The sequence below is a fragment of the Rana temporaria genome, chromosome 8 (assembly GCF_905171775.1).
Source record: "Rana temporaria chromosome 8, aRanTem1.1, whole genome shotgun sequence".
NCBI lineage: Eukaryota > Metazoa > Chordata > Amphibia > Anura > Ranidae > Rana > Rana temporaria.
Window position 1 is genome coordinate 38057230 of NC_053496.1, and position 23758 is coordinate 38080987.

At 43.2% G+C, this 23758-nt stretch overlaps 1 protein-coding gene across 1 annotated transcript in view; it reads right to left on the reverse strand.

The window, feature by feature from the left end:
- ACSL5 (acyl-CoA synthetase long chain family member 5) overlaps positions 1–23758 on the reverse strand; it is an 81883-nt gene that overhangs the window by 22390 nt on the left and 35735 nt on the right. The window contains exons 7-17 of the mRNA XM_040361625.1: positions 22438–22616; positions 19016–19048; positions 18135–18186; positions 15749–15822; positions 15266–15343; positions 9604–9738; positions 7578–7712; positions 6568–6663; positions 4729–4801; positions 2344–2432; positions 833–949 (exon numbers count right to left, since the gene is read on the reverse strand). Coding sequence (XP_040217559.1) covers positions 833–949; positions 2344–2432; positions 4729–4801; positions 6568–6663; positions 7578–7712; positions 9604–9738; positions 15266–15343; positions 15749–15822; positions 18135–18186; positions 19016–19048; positions 22438–22616 — 1061 coding nt within the window. The remainder of the gene's footprint in view (positions 1–832; positions 950–2343; positions 2433–4728; positions 4802–6567; positions 6664–7577; positions 7713–9603; positions 9739–15265; positions 15344–15748; positions 15823–18134; positions 18187–19015; positions 19049–22437; positions 22617–23758) is intronic.

The following is a 23758-nucleotide window of genomic DNA, read 5'->3' on the forward strand; positions in this document are numbered from 1 at the left end:
TATAAATCTGGCCCAGTATATTTATAGTTGCGCTACATTGTCTATAAATTCTATGCACTCGGTTCGTGTTTTTATGCATTTAAAAACAAATAGGGCACAACACCTTTTTCTTTTACGTTCACATGCATTTATATGGAAAAAGGATGAAAGCATGTATCAAATATTCTGAATGTTTCCTCCTTACTTTGCATAATACATAAACAGAAAAATCTTGTTAAAGCTTGTTGCACACTTATCTTCTGTGGTCCAGAAATTCACATCTCTGTACGATTTCTGTGGTTCCAAGGTTACCAACATGACTGCTATTTGAATTGTTATCTTTCATATTACCTAATATGCATTCATAAAGCCCCATGCCCCATCCCGATACCGGGAATTTATATACATTTCTTTCCTAGGGATGGTAATGCATATAGCTATTATTTATATATAATGTAAGTGCAAGCTCTATATATACCTTTTTCTATTTCCAGGAATTCACTGTTAAAAGGACAGAGCCCTAAAACGGCAGAACCACTTGGTACAGTATTCAGCCCGTCAAGGTACAGCCTTCCATAGGCTTAGACAGGCTGTCTGCAGCAGCGCTGGACGCTACACCTGTGCCAAGTAAAGCCCCAGTGTGCAAGGGGCCTTAAGACGCCCAAGAAGGCACATACTGTAAACGTGCATAGAAAATGCACAAAATTGCATGCAAAAGTGCACAATAACACTTGAACATAAATGTAAAAGGGCCTTCAAAGCACCATAGAAGCCTTTGAGAGGTATAAGAAGCTGGAGCATAATTCTATTGTTCTTCATGGGTGGACAAACCCAAATTTCTGGAGCTACTTACGGGAAGCCATTTGCCGATATCTCCTGTGTGCAACCAACCATCCGCATCGACTGCCTCCGCTGTCTTCTCTGGGTCTTTCAGATAACCTTGAAACACGTTGGGGCCTTTGATACAGACCTGGAAAATAATAATGCAAGGAATGATTTAAAAAGAAAGGACAAATAGCTTACTTTGGCTACATCATTTTTCTGCTTTTTGCTTCGTCGTCTGCCCGTCAAAGTGTTCAAACCATGTACATTAGACATGTGCACTGCCGAAAAATCTGTTTGTTTTTTTGCAATTTTCGGAAATTCAAAAATTTGTAATTTTGGCAAATCTGAATTTCGGAAATTCAAAAATGTCAAATTTCGGCATTTTTAAATTTAAAAATTTCCAAAATTCAGAATTTCCAAAACTACAATTTAGATTTTCCGAATTTACGATTTTCAAATGTCTAAATTTCCGAATTTCTTAATTTTCGAACTTTCAATTAAAATTTAGAATTTCACATTTTAGAATTTCGGAATTTGGAGAAAAAAAAATGAATTTCGGAATTTCCAAAATGACAACTTCCGAAACAACGATTTTAGAAATTACAATTTAGATTTTTCGAATTTTAAATTTTCTAATTTCGGAATTTTGAATTTTCAAATTTCCAAATTTCCAAAATAAAAAAATTTGAAATTACAATTTTCAAATGTCTGAATTTTCGAGTTTCGGGATTTTGAATGTTCAAAATACCGAAATTCTGAAATTACAATTTAGAATTTTCAAATTTCCGATTTTCAAATGTCGGAATTTCGGAATTTAGAATTTTCAAATTCTCAAAAAAAACAGAATTTTGGAATTTCCGAAATGACAATTTCCGAAACGACGATTTTCGAAATTACAATTTAGAATTTCCGAATTTTAAAATTTCGGAATTTAGAATTTTCAAATTTCCGAGATTCCAAAATTCCGACATTCCGAAATTCCGAGATTCTGAGATTCTGAAATTCTGAATTTCTAAAAATTCGGAAATTCAAAAATTTCGAAAATTCGGAAATTTCATAAATAACGAATTTGTCAAATGTCTAATGTACATCCAGAGGCAGTGAAGCTGGGGAGGAAATGCATAGATGGTACTGGATGCCCTGCTGCCAATATAGTAGGCAAGGTCTATCTGGCTTGCTGCAGCTGTGAATGCACATTGTGAGAAGATCACAGTTTGCAGTGAGATGAATAAGCAGATTCAGTACAGAAGAGGAGCCTGTGCAACTGTGCATGACTACAGGGAAGGCTGGAGGTCAGATTTAAAGGATAACACACTAACGGCGAGGTTGTTCTGTGTGCGCACTGGGGAGATTTCTCCTGACTTTCTATTCATCTGATGGGTGTCTGCCAGAAGTGGAAGGAAATCTTACTTTTCTTATTATGGAGTTTTATTGTTCCCATGGTGATATGATTTTTAGCCATGAGAAAGAATAAAACATAAACTGGCCCTTGTTATATTTTGTAAGGGGATGTTCTACAGATCCCAAAGACCAACTTACCTCTCCTTCCCCATTAGAGTAGAAATAATTCATATCTGCTACATCCACCAGTTTCAGAAAATTACATGGAAGAGGAGCCCCAACATGACCTTAAAGAATAACAAGATGCATAGATTATTGTAATATGGCATTACATTTCATGAAGGTATATTAGGATATTTTTAAAGAGATTTTTCACCCAAATTGATATTTCAGAGATTTGTAGGAGCTGAAGAAAGAAACTGTTTGTCTCTATTATCCCTTGGGGATCCTGTTGATGAGATTTCTGAGCTAAAAATCTTGGGTCTACATACCTGCTGTGCCCATTATGAGGGCTTCCTACCATATTTGAGCTGAGTTCCTGGGTTTATACACCTTTTGTGCCCATTATGAGGGATTCCCACCATCCATGTGCTGAGTTCCTGGGTCTGTACCCCTGCTGTGTCCAATATGAGGGCTCCCCCCCCCCCCCCGAGCTAAGTTTCCAGGACTGTGCACCTACTGTGCCCAATATGAGGACTTCCAACCGTCCCTGTGCTGAGTTCCAGGGTTTTCTCACCTGCTGTACCAATTTTTTGAAGTTCCCACCATCCTTGCTCTGGTTTTCCAGGTCTAATCCATCTGTCTGTCAATTATGAGGGGTTCCCACCATCCCTGCTGGATTTTTCTTTACAGTATGTAGAATGTAATAGGAAGAGATGGAATACACAAAGATTGTCAGGAAAACCCCAAATTCCCAGCCTTATAGGCACAGAGTCAGGAACAGAAATGGCATTGTTGGTATTAGGGGGAGCAATATTGCCCATCATTGCTTTTACGGGGAGGAATAGTGCCCCATTGTTGGTATTGCGGGGAGGAATAGTGCCTATCATTGGTATAAGGGGAGGACTGGTGCCTATGATTGGTATTATGGAGAGGAATAGTGCCCCTAAGTTGGTATTAGGGGAGGAATAGTGCCCATCATTGATATAATGGGGAGGAATAGTGCCCCAATCATTGGTATTGGGGGAGGAATAGTGCCCCAATCATTGGTATTGGTGGGGGGGGGAGTGCCCCAATCGTTGGTATTAAGGGGAGGAATAGTGCCCATCATTGGTATTAGGTGGAGGAATAATGCCCCTTAGTTGGCATTATGATAGGGGAGGAATAGTGCCTCATCGTTGGTATTGGGGGGGAGAAATAGTGCCCCATTGTTGGTGTCAGTGGTAAGAATAGTGTTCCATCATTTATATCAGTGGAAGGAATAGTGCCCCATTGTGTCAGTGGGAGAAGTAATGCCTCATCATTTGTATTTGTGTGAGGAATAGAGCCCCATCATGTTTTAAGGGAAGGAATACTGCCCCATCATTGATGTTAATGGGAAGAATAATGTTCCATCATTTATTTCAATGGGAAAAAAATTGCCCCGTTGTTGGTGTCAGTGGAAGGAATGGTGCCCCAAGGGCCGGATAAAAGCAAGCAGTTTGGAGACCATTCTTCTAGATTGATATATCTGCACAATGAAGAAAAGTACATATTTTATATAAATATATACAGTGGGCCATATTCTCAGTGAAGTTACGATGGAGTAAGTCAGATACTCCATCGTAACTCCCTTTTTTGGCCAGTGTATCTATGCGAGTGATTCTCAGAATCATTTTTGCATAGATACACTTAAGATCCGCCATCTGTAAGTCACTTACACTGGCGGATCTTAAATGCAATGACGCCGGCCGCCGCTAGATGGCATTTACATGAAGGAGTCATTTGCATATGCAAATGATCCTTCTACGCCGATTCCCGAACGAGTTCGCGTCGCGTAACCTTTGCTAACGTCGTTTGCGTAAGCGGAAATTTAGTCCTGCTATATGGAGGATTACATTTCCGCAAGTCTCGCGTAGGCCATGTTACGGATGGCGTCGGGTCCCCGTCGTGTTTTTTCGTCGAGTACGTCGTTTACGTAAGTCGTTCTTGAATACGACTTTACGTCAATGACGCACACGTCGGCGTCATTGACGTTTTCCGCCGAGAACTGGAGCATGCGCACTGGGCTTTTTGCAGCCCGGCGCATGCCCAGTTCTTTCGCATCGGGGGCGCGCTTCATTTGAATAGAAGACGCCCCCTTGGAGATCCGCCAGGCTACGCCGGGACACTTACACTCCGCTGTCCCAACTTATGGAGCAAGTGTTTGGGGAATACAACACCTGCTCCAGTAAGTTGGTACAGCGGAGTGTAAGTGCCCTAAGCGCAGCCCGCGGATATTTTTCGAGAATATGGCCCAGTATATGTAAAACTAGACATAGAAATTAGGTTTACTGAAAAGATCTACACTAAGATGGTCACTGTAACATAAATATCCAAAGGAAACAGCTTTTAATATAATATAATTTCATGTTGTACAACACTCAAAGAACTGCCAAAATTTACCAGTTGTCCAGTCTCCCGGTGTAGTCAATGAACATCCCGCTCCGCACTCTGTCTGTCCGTAGGCTTCAAATATCTGTGATTGGAACAAACAAATTGCATGTGAGAAGCCTGAGAGTCCGATTCAAAATTCTGTGTTGTGGTAATGCAAGTGTTACCATGTTACTGCAACATGTGGTAATACGTGTAACACAATTAGCTGCATTGAGGTGCTTTTCATTTTGAATGACACCCCAGCACTGGCAATGAGCCTGCATTGTAGCATCAGCAGCAACAAGCCCAAACACAATGCACATTACCGCGTGACACAACAAGCATTGACACACGTGTGTTAACGCAAAGCACAGGCGTGGGAATCCAGCCTGAAGGTTGAGGTCGATCTAAACCAAAACTTTTATAATTCTTTTGTAGTAGGGAAAAGTTACAACACCCAGGAAACTTTTTGTCTGCATTTCTGTCCATCAGGGGATACTTCTTTACTTCCTGTTCCTGAGAAATAACAGGAAGTGAAAGAAAATCTCTCCAAAGTCAGGGGAAATTCCAGTTGTCAGCGGAATGGGTGTTCCCACTGAAAGATTTTCTCTCTGTTTCTGTTCTAGTGGCAACTGTTAAAAAAAAAACATTATCCATCACTTCCTGTCATAGTGACAATGGTGACCAAGACAATCAGAGAGGGTAAATCTGCCTAGCAGGGACATAGATAGTGTGCAAGGAGGAAAGCACTCAGACTTTGGGGGGGGGGGGGCAGATAATGGTAAGCCAGCAAGTCAGCCTGACAGTCTACAGGGTGTCAGTAGGGTAATGTACAGGGTGTCAGTGAACAGTGTGTCAGTAGGGCAGTGTACAGTGGGTCAGCAGGGCAGTGTACTGGGTGTCCGTAGGGCAATGTACAGGGTGTCAGTAGGGCAGTGTACAGAGTGTCAGTAGGGCAGTGTACAGGGTGTCAGTAGGGCAGTATACAGGGTGTCAGTAGGGCAGTGTACAGGGTGTCAGTAGGGCAGTGTACAGGGTGTCAGTAGGGCAGTATACAGGGTGTCAGTAGGGCAGTGTACAGAGTGTCAGTAGGGCAGTGTACAGAGTGTCAGTAGGGCAGTGTACAGAGTGTCAGTAGGGCACTGTACAGGGTGTCAGTAGGGCAGGGTGTCAGTAGGGTAGTATACAGAGTTTCAGTAGGGCAGTATATAGGGTGTCAGTAAGGCAGTGTACAGTGGGGCAACAGGGCAGTGTCCAGGGTGTCAGTAGGGCACTCTACGGGGTGAAAGTAGGGCAATGTACAGGGAGTCAGTAAGGCAGTTTACAGTGTGTCAGTAGGGCAGTGTATAGGGTGTCAGTAAGACAGTGAACAGTGGGGCAGCAGGGCAGTGTACAGAATGGTAGCAGGACAGCGTACAATGGGTCAGCAGGGGAAGCATGAAAGGTCAGCAGGGCAGTGGGGGGCACAACTGAAATCTGGGGGGGGGGGAACAGATGTCTGATGGTGACTTTAATGTAAGGGGGAACTCTGAGTTTGTTTGTTTTTTGGTCCGTGAATGTTCATAAAATATACAATGTAGTCCTTGTACTGAATGTTTGGAGACCCCTGCTCTGGTTGCTGGTTAAGCAAAAAAAAAAAAATTAACAAGGGTTCTAACCCTTCCTCACTCCTTGGGGAGAGAGGGGTTGGGTTTAGGAGGTAGGGGAAGTTTAGTGCCAGGATTAGGAATTAAGTTGGTTTGTTTTTAGATTTTCAGACATGCTTATTGCTTTGCCACTGGCACCACATCGTTTGCGCAAACTGTGTTGTTCCCAAATGCTAAATGGAAGTAAACGATTGGAGATGAAGGCTGGAACTGATGAAATTACCTGACATCCCAGAGAGGCTCTTAGGAAGGACAAAACATTCTCTGATATCGGGGCAGCACCTGTCACCATGATTCGGACACGTCCACCCATAGTATCCTGTGGACAGCAGAGAGAATATATACACAGTTAATGCTGCAAATATGCCATAGACACGAAAGTACTGGAATCTGCAAAAGCCGGACCAAGGTGCCCCCACCAAACTGTACAGGCTGTGCCTTTCAGACACTGAGACTGCTCAGGTGGATATCCAACTAAAACAACTTTGATTTAGTCTTTTATATCCCTAATGTCTTCATTTGTAATAAGGAAACGTTTTTGTAATTATATTTTTGTGTATTAACAAAATGCATCCTGTAAATTAAATATTCAAAGATCTGAATAAATCAGTGAACTGCCTACAACTTCCAATTTATTTTAATATGTTAATGAACCGATTCCCTTATTTTTTTTATTTCTTTTTTTGTAAGGGGCCCAGAGGACCCAGGGCAACCCCCCCAATTTGTGGCACCCTCCCGCGTCTCAATTCACGACCTCCCCCTGCTTCTCAATTTTCTCAATTAGCGGTGGACACCCCCACTTCTCAATTCGCGGCAGCCTTCCTGCTTCTCAATTTGAGGCGGCAGCACCCCCCCCCCCGGTTCTCTGCTCCAGGGGGCCCATGCCTGAAGCTGTGTAAGGGGCCCCATAATTCCTGATGGCGGCCCTGACAAATATTTACATTTACAGATCAATATTTTGGCCTAGGAAGGGGTGGAATGACAGTGAAAAATTATAACAGTTAGCAATGAAAATCCATCCAAGCCAATTTCTTATCCAAGTGGGGAAAAAGAGCCTAAAACACACGATTGCTACCAAATCTACCAACACGCGGAAGTTCTGTTACATGTAAGTGGCCATGAAAGGGAGACTATTTGATCATTTGCATCCCTTTGAACTCCTTTAAAAATGTGCTGTAGGAAAACCCCTCTTTTGCTGGAATGTATTAGTTATGTACAGGAGACACCACTGACCTGGACCTTCTTGAATATCAGTTTGTCCCAGATGCTGTCTCTCCGGATAATGCCCTTCTTCGTCTCAGCAAACTTGCACGCCACAGCAAACTCCAGCAGGCGTTTCTTGAATGGTGTCTGAGCTCCACTTTGTATCTGGTGGAGTTTTTGGTACAAGGTGTTATTAGTGAACCTTAGACTGGCCATAGACAGCTCAAATAAATGTGGGATTTCTGCTAAAATTTTTCAAAATTCAAGCTATTGGTAGCCCAGAAAGCACCTGTCTCATCAAAAGTTGATTTAAATATTGTCTGGGCCTGGGAAAGCAGAGGGATGTGGGTATGGATGTTAGAAATGATCCCCCTGCAGTACAGCTGGAGGGAGTGAAGTCGAAGCCGGCAGCACTGCAGGGGAAGGCAAAAAAGCATCAGTGTCTTCAGTAAGGTAGTACAGCTAGCCCTCCTACTCAGTAGCTGCCCGGGCCTGTACAGGAGGGCTGGCTGTACTGCCTTAACAGTGGCCCTGACTGCATCCTATCAGATGGGTGCCACAGCTGCTGAAAATATCAGCTGGTAGTGAAGATTCCTTTGGATTAATTTTCCTCTGCTCAGCCTCAGGGTTGAATGAAAGAAATCAGGCTGTGTATGGCTACCAGCCCTTTCACACTGGGGTGATGGAGGCGTAGTTACTGTCGTTTTCGCTGTGCTATTTGGCCGCTAGCCGGGTGCTTTTAACCACAGCCAGCGGCCAAAAAAGGGTTAAAACTGCCTGCAAAGCACCCATTAATTTCAATGGGCAGGGGCAGTGTATTCACCACTCCTACAGTGCCTCAAAGAAAAGCGTCTTAGGCTACACAGTTGTATAAATTTATAGAGGAAAGAAGGAGGACAGAAGTAGGAAAGAAGGAAGCCGGCTGTAGGACAGATGGATGGAAGTACAGAAGACCAAAGAAGGTCAGAAAAAGAACAGAGGAAGGTCAGAAGAACAGAAGAAGGTCTAAGGAGGACACACAGGGGTGAAAAATAGACTGAATAAGGTCAACAAAAAGGACAGAAGGAGAGGAATTAGGTCAGAAGAAGGACAGAAGGATAAGGAGGTCAGAAGGTCGAGGTACATTGCAGTGTGATTTGGCACGGTGCACTGCAAACAAATGGAGCACCTATAGGTTGCATTGCAGTGTGAATGGGACACATAAGGAACATTTGTCTTCTGTGTGTCCTTGCGGCGACAGACGTCTTGTGTATACATATTAAAAACACTACAAATACCTTTTATTCCTTTTTTTAAGTGATCACAAACCCTATGCTCTCAGCTGCAAAAGGAGCTGAGAGCTGGGGGGAAGAGAAACAACAGGACACTGATCTTTCCAGTGAATGGCTGTGCAGGGGGCACCTAAATGCCTAACACATTATCCTTCTACACAAGACCTTATACCAGAACCTCTATTGCTTTAAATATGAATATTTGAATATTTATTATTTTTATTCAGGATTTATATAGTTCCAACAACGTGTGCAGCTCTTTACACTATAAAAGAAGACAGCGCACTTCTAATTCAATAGAGGGGTAAGAGGGTCCTACTCATAAAAGCTTTCAATCTAATAGGGAGTGGCAAGTGGTACAAAAGTTAATAACTGTGGGGGATGAGCTGATGGAAGAGTTAAAAGTTCAGTTGTTAGGTGGAGGCGGGATAGGCTTCCTGGAAGAGATGAGTTGTCAGGGATCATCTAAAAAGGTGGCCAGAGTAAGAGATAGCCGGACAGATTGAGGTAGAGCGTTCCAGAGGACGGGAGAGGCTCTGGAGAAGTCCTAGAGATGAGTTTGGGGGGGAGGAGACAAGAGAGCCAGACAGCAGGAAGTCTTGGGAGCAGCGGAGAGGACGGTTTGGGTAATATTTGGAGACCAGATTGGTGATGTAGCTCGGGGTTAGAGCTGTGAATTGCTTTGTATGTTGTTGTTAGTATTTTACATTTAATTTGAACAGAAATATTTTGCCAGGTTAAAAGGCAAATGCTCTCACTGCATTGAAACTAAAATGATCCTGTACCTTGTCATAGACACGGTTGAGTAGTCTTGGCACAGTGGGAAACACTGTCGGCTTCAGAACTTTCATATCATCTGTTAGTAGACGGATGTCCCCTTGGAAAAATCCTACTTTGGCTCCAGAGCAGAAGATCACTGTCTGGGGGGACAAGGAAAGAGGTGTCAGCATGGAATATACAAGCGGAAGGTTCACACAATGGTGAGACCCAACCAATACATTTGCCTTTTAATTTTCCAGCTAGTGAAAAAAACCTGATATGTTGCTATGGGCAGTTTTTTTTCTTAGTAAGGAGCATCTGTCACCATACATTCTCAGTTTCAAAACCAGCTTATGTCCTTACTTGTCATCATACAAAGTTCAGGACAGGGAATTATAGGAAATCCCCTTCAATGGGGACAAAAGCAAATTTTAAGAGTCGGTTCACACATAGGCGGCACGACTTCGGGGGCGACTCTGCAAGTCGTCCTGAGGACGACTTCAGAGGCGATTCGCAAAACGACTTCTGTATAGAAGTCAATGCAGATCACCCCGAGCCGCCCCCGAAATACTACAGGAACCTTTTTTCTAAGTCGGAGCGACTTGCGTCGCTCCTATTAGAACGGTTCCTATAGCATTGCATGGGACGCGACACGTCAGGCGGCTGAGCCGCCTGTCGTGTCGCCCCAGTGTGAACCGGGTCTTAGTGAACCGGGAAGGGATACAAGTTTTTGGAAGATGTCCAACCACATGTAGCTTTTTCTGCCCTAACATGACTGCCCCCGAGCCACCTCTTCCTTTAATTGGATTTTCAGTGTTTTCAATCATGGAGTCTCAGTGTCACATGTGGGTGATATCTAGGGTGGGCTGCATACAGCCTGCCAAGGAAAGCCCACTCCTCCGGACTGACATCCACCCATCAAGGCATTTTGTATTTGCACAACTCCTCCCACTTCTTGCATTGGAGGCTGAGAGCTTCTTAGGCCTCGTACACATGACCAAACATGTCTGCTGAAACTGGTCCGCGGACCAGTTTCCGCGGACATGTCCGACCGTGTGTAGGGCCTACCGGACAGTTTTCCGGCCTAGCGGACAGGTTTCCAGCGGACAAAAGTTTCTTAGCTTGCTAAGAAACTTGTCCGCTGGAAACCTGTCCGTCGGACATGTCTGCTGGTTAGTACGTCTAACCAGCGGACCGAAATCCCCCGCATGCGTCAAAGTGATTTGTCGCATGCATGGAAGCATTGAACTTCCTGGTTCGCGCACGTCGCCGCATCATCGTCGCCGCCACGTCACCGCGTTTTCTGTCCGCGGGGAATTTGGTCTGATGGTGTATACACACATCAGACCAAAACCTCCCAGCAGACATGTCCGATGAAAACGGTCCGCGGACCGTTTTCATCGGACATGTCTGGTCGTGTGTACAAGGCCTTAGAGGGATACTGAAATAGGGCACTATGCATACCTCCCAACTGTCCCTGATTACGAGGGACTGTCCCTGGTATGGAACAAAAGTCCCTCTGTCCTCCTCATTTGTCCCTCATTTTGGTCTGATGTATATACCTGTATTAAAAATGCACTATTTGCCTATCAAAAGGTAATATACAGTGTTAAAGCTTTCATCCCATTTCTAAATTGCTGCATTTGTACATTTCAAAAGGAACAGTATTGGTAAAAAAAAAGCACTTGTGGGTTTAACCAACCATTTTTTGTGTATTAATTATCCTTGTAAAGGGGCGTGGCAAGGGGCTCGTCCTAATAATGCATACTTTTTCTTATGGTTGTCCCTCATTCCCATCTCAGAAAATTGTGAGGTATGACTATGATGTTTTCAGGAAGTTATGTACAGTACCCTGTTGGCTCCTCCCACCAACCACGATCTGTCTGCATTATATAGAAGCACAGAGATCCAGTAATGACCTCACTGGGTTAAATAAGGTATGTAATAAAAACAAAAAATGTATAATTTCATTAGCATATCGATAAGGGAAAGGTGGAACGAGGGAAGGCAAAATTTATGCAAATTAAACTTCAGCTTTAAAGGGAAGGATCCAACTGTGGGTATATTCTTTTTTTTTTTTTTATGGTCGAACTAGATGGATTTGTGTCTTTTTTCAACCTGACTAACTATGTAACTATGTAACTAAAGAATCTCTGGCTTCAGTAAGGAGCACTTCTCTTCATCCTATCTACTTGGTTAAAGTCACCATCTGAAGAAAATGGAAGATCGTCTTTACTGAAAGCCCCAATCTCAAATACAAATGGGGCTAGATTCAGCAACAACATACGGCGGCGTATCTCCAGATACGCCGCCGTAATTTCAAATCTGCGCCGTCGTATCTTTACGCCGATTCTCAAAGGCAGATACGTTGAAAAAATAGGCTTCCTCCGCCGACGTAACTTGAATACGCCGGCGTATAATTGTGTGCAAGTTTACGCTGGCCGCTAGGGGCGCTTCCGTCGATTTACGCGAGGAATATGCTAATTAGGTAGATACGCCGATTCACAAACGTACGTACACCCGGCGCTATTTTGTTACATCGTTTACGTTAGGCTTTTTCGGCGTAAGGTTGCTCCTACTATTATGAGATGTACACAATGTTAAGTATGGACGTCGTTCCCGCGTCGAATTTTGAAATTTTTATGTCGTTTGCGTAAGTCGTTCGCGAATAGGGCTGGACGTAATTTACTTTCACGTCGAAACCAAAACGTCCTTGCGGCGTAGTTTGGAGCTATGTACACGGACGGCGCATGCGCCGTTCGTAAAAAACGCCAATCACGTCGGGTCACCACCCATTTACATAAAACACGCCCCCCTCATCCTCATTTGAATTAGGCGCGCTTACGCCGGCCCCATTTACGCTACGCCGCCGTAACTTAGGAGGCAAGTGCTTTGTGAATACAGCACTTGCCTCACTTACTTATGGCGGCGTAGCGTAAATGCGATACGCTACGCCGCAACAATGCGCGATTCTACATGAATCTAGCCCATAGCCTTTAACATCCTCCAAAAATAAAGCTTTTATAAAATAAAATGGAAAAAAAAACTTTGGCCCTGGATTACAAATTTTCTGAGGGACCCGAGTGATGTCACAGTGCATCACCGTTGCCACCCAGGTTGGCAGGCCCTTAAAACCCCATAAGAATCCCATGAATATCCCATGAGAATGAGCTTCTGCAGCATGCTGGGCACATTGTTGTGGGAGACGGAGCACTCAGCTTTCTTAGTAGACAGCACTTGGATACTGTGACATCACCCACACTTCACAGAAGCATTGGAAGCCGGGACCAAGGTAGTTTTTGAAAATGTTATCTTGTTAAAGCTTATTTTGGAGCAAGGTTTAAGCTATTCATTTTCAGAAGGGTGGAGGCTGTCAGTAAAGAAGACTTTCCATGTTCAAGGAAGATTCCCTTTATCTAATGCCCCGTACACACGCTCGGGATTCTCTTTTTTTTGCCAGCGGGTTGGCAGTTTTCCTGTCCAAAAAACTGTGAGGGACCATACACGTGGCCGGGATTCCCGGCCCAAAACTCTCCTTGCAGTTTTCCCGTCAGAAAACCCGTTCGTGTGTATGGGACATAAGGATTGCCTATAGTCTGATTACAGTGCTTGCACCTGGTCCTTGCATCCACATATGCAGAGTGATAGCCATAGCCATTTGGATTGGATGGAACCCTCTATATCCCCGTTAACCAACCTGTGGCCCTTTGGTACTTGTTGTGTGGCCACTTATTCCCCAGCAGTCAGGCGTGGAGAAGTTAGTCTGTAAAGGGGCTGCAATGGCAATGATCTCTTGCAGCCTCATATAACATGTCTCCAGTCTTTGGCTCTCTCCTGCAGCATACCCTCGGTTTTTTATGACTCCTGTAGCATTTTACCATATCTCACCCCCCCCTCCCCTTTTTCTAATAATCTGTTTTACACTGCATTGATTCTAGCAGGCAACATATTCTCTTGTTCTTAAATATTGGGTTCCATTATACTGATACTACTCACATGTTCTTCTTAGGAAGATCATTTGAAGTGTGTTGAGTCCACTAATGTAATGTAAACAATGTGTGAACCCTTATTAGGCCCCTTTCACAAGGTCGGACCGTTCAGGTCCGCCTGTCAGTTTTGTCGGCGGACCTGAACGACCGGTCCATGCAGTCCTATGGAGTGTCGGATGTCAGTGGAGACATGTCCCCTGACATCCGACCCGACCTGCCAAAATCAGACGGATGGTGATACGTCCCCATCCGTCCATGGTGGATCGGATCGGGTGAGATCTGATGAAAACGGACATGCTGTCTGTTTTCATCAGATCTCTCCTTAGGAGACAGCGGCGCTGCACAAGCCCCTCCCCGCTCAGTGAGCATAGAGGGACTTGTCATACGCCGGCTCAGCGGAGATCAGCAGAGAGATCTCATACTGAGCTGGCGGGAGCTGGCGGACTCCGTAGCGACGGAGTCTGCCTCATGTGGAAGAGGCTTTACAGTAGACATACTGTATGCTAGATGTATCTGTCCCTGTTTTATATTGGATGTACAATACACTTCATGTTTTTATATAAATGTATGCAGTGCTGTACATCTATGCAGTGCTGTACATCTATACAGAAGGTCCCCTCAAAAAAGTCCAGGGCTACAATTTAGTGTTGTCTGCTATATCTTGAAAATTGACCATCTATATGCATAGCTCCCAACTGTCCCTGATTTGGAGGGACTGTCCCTGATATGGAGCAAAGTCCCTCTGTCCCTCTTTCCCCCTCATTTGTCCCTCATTTTGGTCTGATCTATATAGTTACATATAAAATTCACTTTTTATCTTTCAAAAAGTGTTTCCCAGAGCTAAACCTTTCATCCATATTCCAAATTGCTGCATTCGTAAATTTTAAAAGCCAATATATAGGAATAGAAGTTGTAAAAAAAAGCACTTGTGGATTTAAATAACCCTTTTTTATTTTTTTAGTTAATTCTCCTTTAAGGGGGTGTGGCAGGGGGCATGTCCTATGCCTACATACATTTGCTAGTAGGTGTCCCTCATTCCCAACTCTAAATGTTGGGAGGTATGTACAGTATATGGAACAATGTTTCACAGCTTTATAACTTCTACTTGCATGTTGCGGAGAACAGAAGCAGAGAAAGAACACAGTAATACAATATAAACTCACTAGCTTCTTTATTAGGTGTATTGTGCGTTCAGAGATGGTATCCTGCATACCTTGGTTGTAACAAGTGGTTATTTGGGTTACTGTTGCCTTTCTATCATCTTGAACCAATCTGCCTATTCTTCTCTGACCTCTGACATTAACAAGGCATTTTCCACCACACAACTGCCGCTCACTGGATATTTTCTCATTTTTGGACCATTCTCTGTAAACCCGAGAGATGGTTGTGTGTAAAAATCCCAGTAGATCAGCAAATTTTGAAATGCTCAGATCAGCCCGTCTGGCACCAACAACCATACCACGTTCAAAGTCACTTAAATCCCCTTTTTTCCTCATTCTAAAACTAGGTTTGAAATTCAGCAAGTTGCCTTCACCACGTCTAGATGCCTAAATGCATTGAGTTGCTTTCTTGTGATTGGCTGATTGGCAATTTGTGTTACCAAGCAATAGCACCGGTGTACCTAATAAAATGGCCTGTCAGTGTATATCACGCAGTGATAGTAGTAATAAATAACTAGAGCACAGAGCAGCGTCCTTACCTGAACCACCCTCTCGAACATGTGGGCCATGGGCAGATAAGAGATTTCAACATCAGAGGTCGTTGGAGCAAAGGTGCTCTGTGCAGTAAGAGAGGACACAAGTCAGTGAACATTGTGCAAAAAGCCAAACACGCTTCAACAGCTTACAGTTTAACATTGCATAACACATCTATCTAATCATTCACCCTTGTCTGTCCTGCACTGTGGTCACCAAATATATATAACTGTACACAAAAATGTGATATGCTGTATATTAAAAACAAATTAAATAAATATATATATACACAGGGCTTTTTTTTCTCAAACAATAGGTGCTGGAACTTAACCACGACCCCCCAAAACCCCTCCCCCACACACACACCCTCCAAATCACATCAAATAGTGGGTGTGGTCAGTCAAATTTCACGAACAGTAGTAGGGTCTATTTTTTATTTTTTTAATGAGCTTAGAAACTGCTGAATCTCGGAGAGGATGAAGGCTTACCTCCACATTCTTTATAAAACTGGAAGCATCAGCTACAACGTTTCTGTGAGTCAGCATGGCACCTTTTGGGTCACCTGATGTAAAAAAATAAAATAAAAATATAATCAGAGTAATTAGCAGTGCCCAAACAATGTACAAAACATTGGCAACAACTACTGAATCAATGTTTTAAAGAGACCTATTGGACTAGAACTATAGGAACTGCATACGATGACTTTTTTAAAGTGAAGCTGTGGCCAGGCTATGGATTTTCAAACATTTACATATTCCCAACGAACTAACAGCTGGTAAATCAGCAAACTAATCGAGTCTTTGTACTATTTCTTACAAGAATGGCTGCTCTGTCCAGTTTTCTTGTTTGCAAAGGGGCCACAAAAAAGTAGTTTTTACTTACTGTACAAATCATTAGCAAGACCTCATCTGGAATATGCAGTTCAGTTTTGGGCCCCAGTTCTCAAGAAGGATATCGGGGAACTGGAGAAAGTGCAGAGAAGGGCAACCAAACTGATAAGAGGCATGGAGGAGCTCAGCTATGAGGAAAGATTAGAGGAACTGAATGTATTCACTCTTAAAAAGAGGAGAATAAGGGGGGATATGATCAACATGTACAAATATATAAGGGGTCCATATAGTGAACTTGGTGTTGAATATTCACTTTACGGTCAACACAAAAGACAAGGGGGCACTCTTTACGTATAGAGGAAAAGAGATTTCACCTCCAAATACGGAAATGTTTCTTAACAGTAAGAGCTTTGAAAATATGGAATAGACTCCCTCCAGAGGTGGTTCTGGCCAGCTCAGTAAAGTGCTTTAAGAAAGGCCTGAATTCTTTCCTAAATGTACATAATATAACTGAGTATTGACATTTATAGGTAACGTTGATCCGGCGAATATTTGATTGCCTCATGGGGGATCAGGAAGGAATTTTCTTCCCCTGCTGTAGCAAATTGGATCATGCTCTGCTGGGGTTTTTTGCCTTCCTCTGGATCAACTGTGGGTATAGAATTGGGTATATGTGATTTATGATATTATTATTATTTTATTTTTTATGGTTGAACTGGATGGACTTGTGTCTTTTTTCAACCTGACTAACTAGGTAACTATGTACCTGATCCTCCCCTTCAGAGGCGGCTTTCAGCTTTGTGAGGCCCCACTCACGCCCATAATGGGAAAAATAATTAAAGCAAGAAAAATGGCTGCAGAAAATGCACAAATCTAGCACACAGGTGATCAGCACCACTTCCAGGGCACCCTCCTCACCCATCAGACATATTCAGCCAATGCAAGAGGGGGGAGAGAGGGGAAGGTGAGAAAGAGAGAGGGGTAATAGAGAGATCCAATGACAAGGACATTAGTATTGATCACAGGCAAATTAGGTGGTCACGAGACCCCTGTGAGTGTGAGGCCTTATGCCGCGTACACACGACCGTTTTTCGAGTTTTCACGATGTTTTAACATCGTAACGTAAAAAAATGGTCGTGTGTGGGCTATAACGATGTGAAAAACCCACGCATGCTCAGAAGCAAGCTATGAGACAGGAGCGCTCGTTCTGGTAAAACTAGCGTTTGTAATGGAGTAAGCACATTCATCACGCTGTAACAGACTGAAAAAGCGCAAATCGTCTTTTACTAACACGAATCAGCAAAAGCAGCCCAAAGGGTGGTGGCATCCGCATGGAACTTCCCCTTTATAGTGCCGTTGTACCTGTTGTACGTCACCGCGCTTTGCTAGAGCATTTTTTATTCCACGATTCTGTATAGGCAACGTCGTTTTACGATCGGGTTGAAAAAAACTTCCTTTTTTCTAGACCATAAAAAACGTAATTTTTTACAACCCGAAAAACAGTCGTGTGTACGCGGCATTAGGCGACCGCCTAGAGAGCCGCCTCTGCTCCTCTTGAAGGTAGCTTCAGGTCCCCGGTAAATCTGCTCTGTATGACGCTGTTCCCTGTTGTAGTCACCCATGCCCTGGGCAAGACTAGGGGGATTGGCGCTAAATAGTCAAGCACCGGCTCTGACAAGGTGTTTCTAACCACCCAGAAGTTGATTGTCTGTTGAACAATTTGTCTATCAAGATCAGGGAGGTAGCAGCCTAGGACCAGATTTAATTCCTTACACACCTTACTTTACAGACTTAACTCCTTTAACTTTATTCCACGTTGATTAGAACTAATTCCCATTCTCACTGGTCTAATGCTACCACAAACCCACCAGACTAATAAAACAAAGGGGACTTCATTTTACTTTTGCCACTCTTCTTTCTCTACCATACATACAAAGGATACAGGATTTGTATTGTTTTGACTTTTTTTTTTTATGCATTTGAAAGCCAATATCATCTTCTGTAAATGCTATTTTCTTAAAATAATTTAGCAGATGGACAGTACCTGTTGTCCCGCTTGTAAAGCAAATTAGGCACAGGTCATCTGGTTTTGGCGGCTGAATCAAGAAAAGACAAAAGGAAGAAATACAAGTTTTCAAAAAAATAATTATAAGGCATATGTTCTTTATCTGAAGGGCACTCAGCTGTAAAACAGTTAAAAACTTTGTTCGTAGGACCATATCACACAAGTTCAGGGGTCAACCTATTGGAACCCATCCACCCAATGTAGGTAGATGCCAAAATTTCCATCTGAATGCCGACTACAATGTGTTCAGGCTAGCGCAGGGGGGGGGGGGGGTGCAAGTCTAGCAGAGACGTAATTTTGTAACTTTTGTAACGGAAATGCCAATAAAAACTTGGATGTGCCAGCCAGTAAATTTTGGGTGGGGTGTCAGTAAGTTTCAATCTGGTAGGTTGGCAACACTGAGCTACTGTATTTACATATCAACTCCCAGCTGTCATTCTAACAGTTGGGAATTTCTGGCAAATACAAGTAAGGGAGCAGCAGCAGGGAATAATCACAGAATAAAGTATATTCGGCAGCAGGGTAAAAGGATAGGACATAGTACATATGGCAGCAAGGCAAAAAGACAGGGCATAGTTCATACGGCAGCGTGGAAGAAGGAAAGGGCACATATGGCAGCAGTGTTGTACATGCACCCTGTGTACTTCATCTAAAAAAAAATTGGGGTGTGTGTAGTAAACCCAGTGTCCACATATAGTTAATGTCACAGTAAGAACAAACAAAATGAGAAATAAAAAATTGAAGCCCAACTTTTAGATTTTGTATTAGTTTTGACAGCGAAGGGAAAGGATAGAACCTCCGTCTGTTAAACTAATTTTGAATAACACACAAGGTGACCTGTTATTCTTTCTCAAACTTACCACAATTTTCTTGAAGTTCTCTTTTCCCAGGTACTACAATAAAAGAATATATAAAGAATATATAAATCAATGATAGAAAAGAGGCTGTAAACTCTTGGAATAAAAAACAAAAAACCTGTAAGACAAAGGCAGCCGCTGTTTACGGCACGGGCCCTGAAGGTCTTGCACGGTAAGCCCGGACCATCTGAGTGCATGCACTGATGATGACATCATCTGCATGCACTCTGAATAACTCCTAAACTGTACAAGCTTAGGAGATATTCACAGTACCTACAGGTAAGCCTTACCGGTAAGTACAAGAAGAAAATTAAGGCCTAGATTCAGGTACGGCCGATCTACTTTGCGCGGGCGTAGCGTACCATATTTACGCTACGCCGCCGCAACTTAGAGAGGCAAGTGCTGTATTCACAAAGCACTTGCCTCCTAAGTTACGGTGGCGTAGCGTAAATGGGCCGGCGTAAGCGCGCGCAATTCAAAGTAGGCTGTAGGGGGCGTGTTGTATTTAAATGAGGCTTGACCCCATGTAGATGCATGGCCGAACGAACGGCGCATGCGCGCGCATGCTCAGTATCACGTCGTATTTACGCCCAAAAATACGTCGGCTCAATGCCTGTGACGTGAACGTAATTTACGCACAGCCCTATTCGCGTACGACTTACGCAAACAACGTAAAAAGATAGGCCTGTTCTGACGTCCATACTTTGCATGGGATGCGCCACCTAGAGACCAGCTTTATCTTTACGCCGGCATATCTCTAACGTAAACAGCGAAACTAATTGCGACAGGCGCATGTACGTTCGTGAATCGGCGTATCTTGTCATTTGCATATTCTACGCCGAACTCAACGGAAGCGCCACCTAGCGGCCAGCATAAATATGCACCCTAAGATACGACGGCGTAGGAGACTTACGCCGCTCGTATCTTAGCCTAATTTAAGCGTATCTGGTTTCCAGAATACGCTTAAATTTACGACGGCACAGATTCGGACTTACGACGGCGTATCTACTGATACGCCGACGTAAGTCTCTGAGAATCTGGCCCTAAGACTTTACTTCCACTTTAATGCGAAGCTCCAGGAAAGCAAATTCAATTATCCATCCATAACTAGTGATATTAATCTCTTCCACTGGATCCAAAACCTTGTCTCTTTATGCCACGTATACACGTTCGGAATTTCCGATGGAAAAAGTCACATGGGAGCATTTCATCGGATATTCCGACCGTGTGTATGCCCCATCGGACTTTTTCCGTCTGAATTTCCGACGGACTTAGATAGAGAGCAGGTTCTCTATTTTTCCGTCGGAAATTCTGACTGAGTTTTGCCCGGTCAAAAGTCCAACCGTGTGTATGTGGGATTAGTCTACTAGATGAATATGAATGGCAAAGTCATACCAGAGAAACCATAGTCAGGATTTTATTATTGCGCGTAAACTGATAATGCTTCATTGGAAATCTGAAGACCCTCTAAGGCCTCGTACACAAGATCAGTCCAAACCGATGAAAACGGACTGAAGTTCAGTTTCATCAGTTCACCGATGCAGCAGACTGATGGTCTGATGTGCCTACACTCCATCAGTTCAAAAACCGATCGAGTCCAACGCGGTGACGTAAAACACAACGACGTGCTGAAAAAAGAATGAAGTTCAATGCTTCTGAGCATGCCCGGGTTTGGAACCGATGCTTTTGCGTACTAACCACCGGTTTTGACCTATCGGTCAGGCGTCCATCGGTCCAATTTTAAAGCAAGTTCTCTGTTTCTGGACTGAAGGACTACAGACCGATGGGGCGTACACACGGTCGGTTTGGACCGATGAAACTGAACTTCAGTCTGTTTTCATCGGTTTGGACTGATCGTGTGTATGAGGCCTAACAGTTGGGGACTGGATCACTATGATTGGTAATACACTGAGGATGGAAACATTTTTTTTCCAACATAGGGGGGTGTCCACACAGCTATCTACCGTTAGGAGTCCCTGGGCTAGCCACAGTAGACCTGATCCATGGCCAGGGTACTCAGACTTAATGCTGGGTGAGGATATTTCTTGATGGGCTGTTAACGGAGTGTTGGTTAACTTTACTTATGGTGGAACATCAATGTACTGTTTTAGCTCAATACAATTTATGGATGGTATTGTTATTGGCATTGGCTGTTTGTGTATGAAATGGTACATTGTACTGTTTGGCATTGTCAAGCTATGTTTTGTTTATATAAACTTGGTTTTGGAAAAAAAATATATATGAAATAAGGACCCCTCAGTCTATCTTTGTCTGTGTTATAAGGGCCAATGTGGCCAGATTCTGCAAGCAACCAGCTTCTAAAGCCCTGTACACGCGATCGGATATCTTATGGAATCTAATCCGATGGTTTTTTATTCGTCGGATATCCGATGAAGCTGACTTTCATCAGTCTTGCCTACACACCATCGGTCAAAAGTCCGATGACTTAAAACGCGGTGACGTAAAACACTACGACGTGCTGAGAAAAATGAAGTTCAATGCTTCCGAGCATGCGTCGACTTGATTCTGAGCATGCATGGATTTTTGACCAATGGACTTCCACACAGACGATCGTTTTTTTCTATCGTTTTTTTATCCATAGGAAAAATTTTAAAAACATTCTATTTTTTTTCACCGATGGAAAACAAACCTATGGGGCCCACACGCGATCAGTTTGTCTGATGAAAACAGTTAATCGGTCCGTTTTCATCAGACAAACCAATCGTGTGTACAGGGCTTGACTGTCAGATCAGCAGTGCTTGGCTGAAAATAAAATAGGGATTCTGACTGGTTGCTTTGGACAGTTGAGAATTGTTATTTTAGTATTCTATTTTTTAGAACAAAGATAAGTGAAATTGCGCCAAAGTACGCCGCAAGGACGTATTGTAATCGACGTGAACGTAAATGACGTCCAGCCCTATTCGCGAACGACTTACGCAAACAACGTAAAATTTTAAAAATTCGACGCGGGAACGACGGCCATACTTAACAAAGGATACGCGGCACATACCCCTCATATAGCAGGGGTAACATTACGCCGGAAAAAGCCTAACGCAAACGACGTAAAAAAAAAGCGCCGGGCGGTCGTTCGTTTCTGAATCGCCGTATATACCTAATTAGCATATTCCTTGCGTAAACATATGGAAGAGCCACCTAGCGGCCAGCCAGAAAATGCAGCCTAAGATACGACGGTGTAAGACACTTACACCTGTCGGATCTTAGGGATATCTATGCGTAACTGATTCTCTGAATCAGGCGCATAGATACGACCTCCCGCACTCAGAGACCCCTTTCAGTAGCTTTGCCTACATGTAGCATGTCCACCATGGTCATGCCTTTCTAAGTAGCCACAACGTATAAGGCTGGCTCATCTTCTGTACATATTTTGCTGTATTATATTTGCTGAAGCAGTTTTGTGGAATTACCTCCACGTCTTTCATAAGAAGAACCTCCACTCCACACTTGGCGCCCCTCTCCTTCAAGTCATCTCCAAACTCCTCCATCAGGATGACGATTTTCAGCACAGGGGTTAGTCCTTTTTCACAGTTGTTCAGAATGATCTGGGCCTTGTCCAGTTTGTCGCAGATCACCACTGACAGTTCCGCTGTATAAACACATAGATGAAAGGACTCATTTTGATTTTATTGAACTTATTTGTTTTTCATATTTGTGTCCTGTGGTGGAGATTTTCTTTGACTTCCTGTCCCATAGCCAAAACAAGAAGTGAGAAGAAATCCCTCAAAAGTGAGGGAATCCCTAGTTGTCACCAGAACTTATGTCCCCATTGGAAGATTTTCCTTCTACTCTAGTCTTGGAGACAACCCAAAAATTGGGATTTTCTTTTACTAATGTAAATGGGACAAATAAAGAGAATGAATCTCCCTAACAGGGGCACAGACAGCAATACAAACTAACTGGTGTTCTATTCCATCTCCAATCTATTTAAAACAAAACATTTTTGATTTTAGTGATACTTTAAATTTGTAATCCCTCTGACATTCTGGAGCAGGGAGAGGAGCCTAATGCTGCGTACACACGATTGGAAATTCCAACAAGAAAAGTATGATGTGAGATTTTGGTCGGAAATTCAGACCATGATGTGTATGCTCCATTGGACTTTTGCTGTCGGAATTTCCACCAACAAAAGATTGAGAGCAGGTTCTCTATTTTTCAGACGGAAAAAGTTCTTGTCGGAAAATTCCGATTGTCTGTATGCAATTCCTACGCACCAAAAAAATGCATGCTCTAAATCAATTTGACGCATGCTCGGAATCATTGAACTTCATTTTTCTCGGCTCGTTGTAGTGTTGTACGTCACTGCACTCTTGACGGTCGGAATTTTGTGTGACCGTGTGTATGCAACACAAGTTTGAGCCAACATTCCGTCGGAAAAAAATCCATGGTTTTCTTGTCGGAATTTCTGTTCGTGTGTACGCGGCATTATAGATAATGTAAGTTGGTTTGTAAGGGTTATAGTTAATGATATTTTTTTTTTTTTTTTTTTTTAAGTATTAGGTAGGAATTGGGTTGGGCATTAGGGGTTAACCTTAAAATTAACCTTGAGAGAAGGAAATTGGATCAGCCCTTGAAAAAGTATTGACACCCCTTGAAATTTTCCACATTTTGTCATGTTACAACCAAAAATGTAAATGTATTTTATTGGGGTTTTATGTGATAGACCGACACAAAGTGGACATAATTGTGAAGTGGAAGGATCATAAATGGTGAAGTGGAAGGATCATAAAT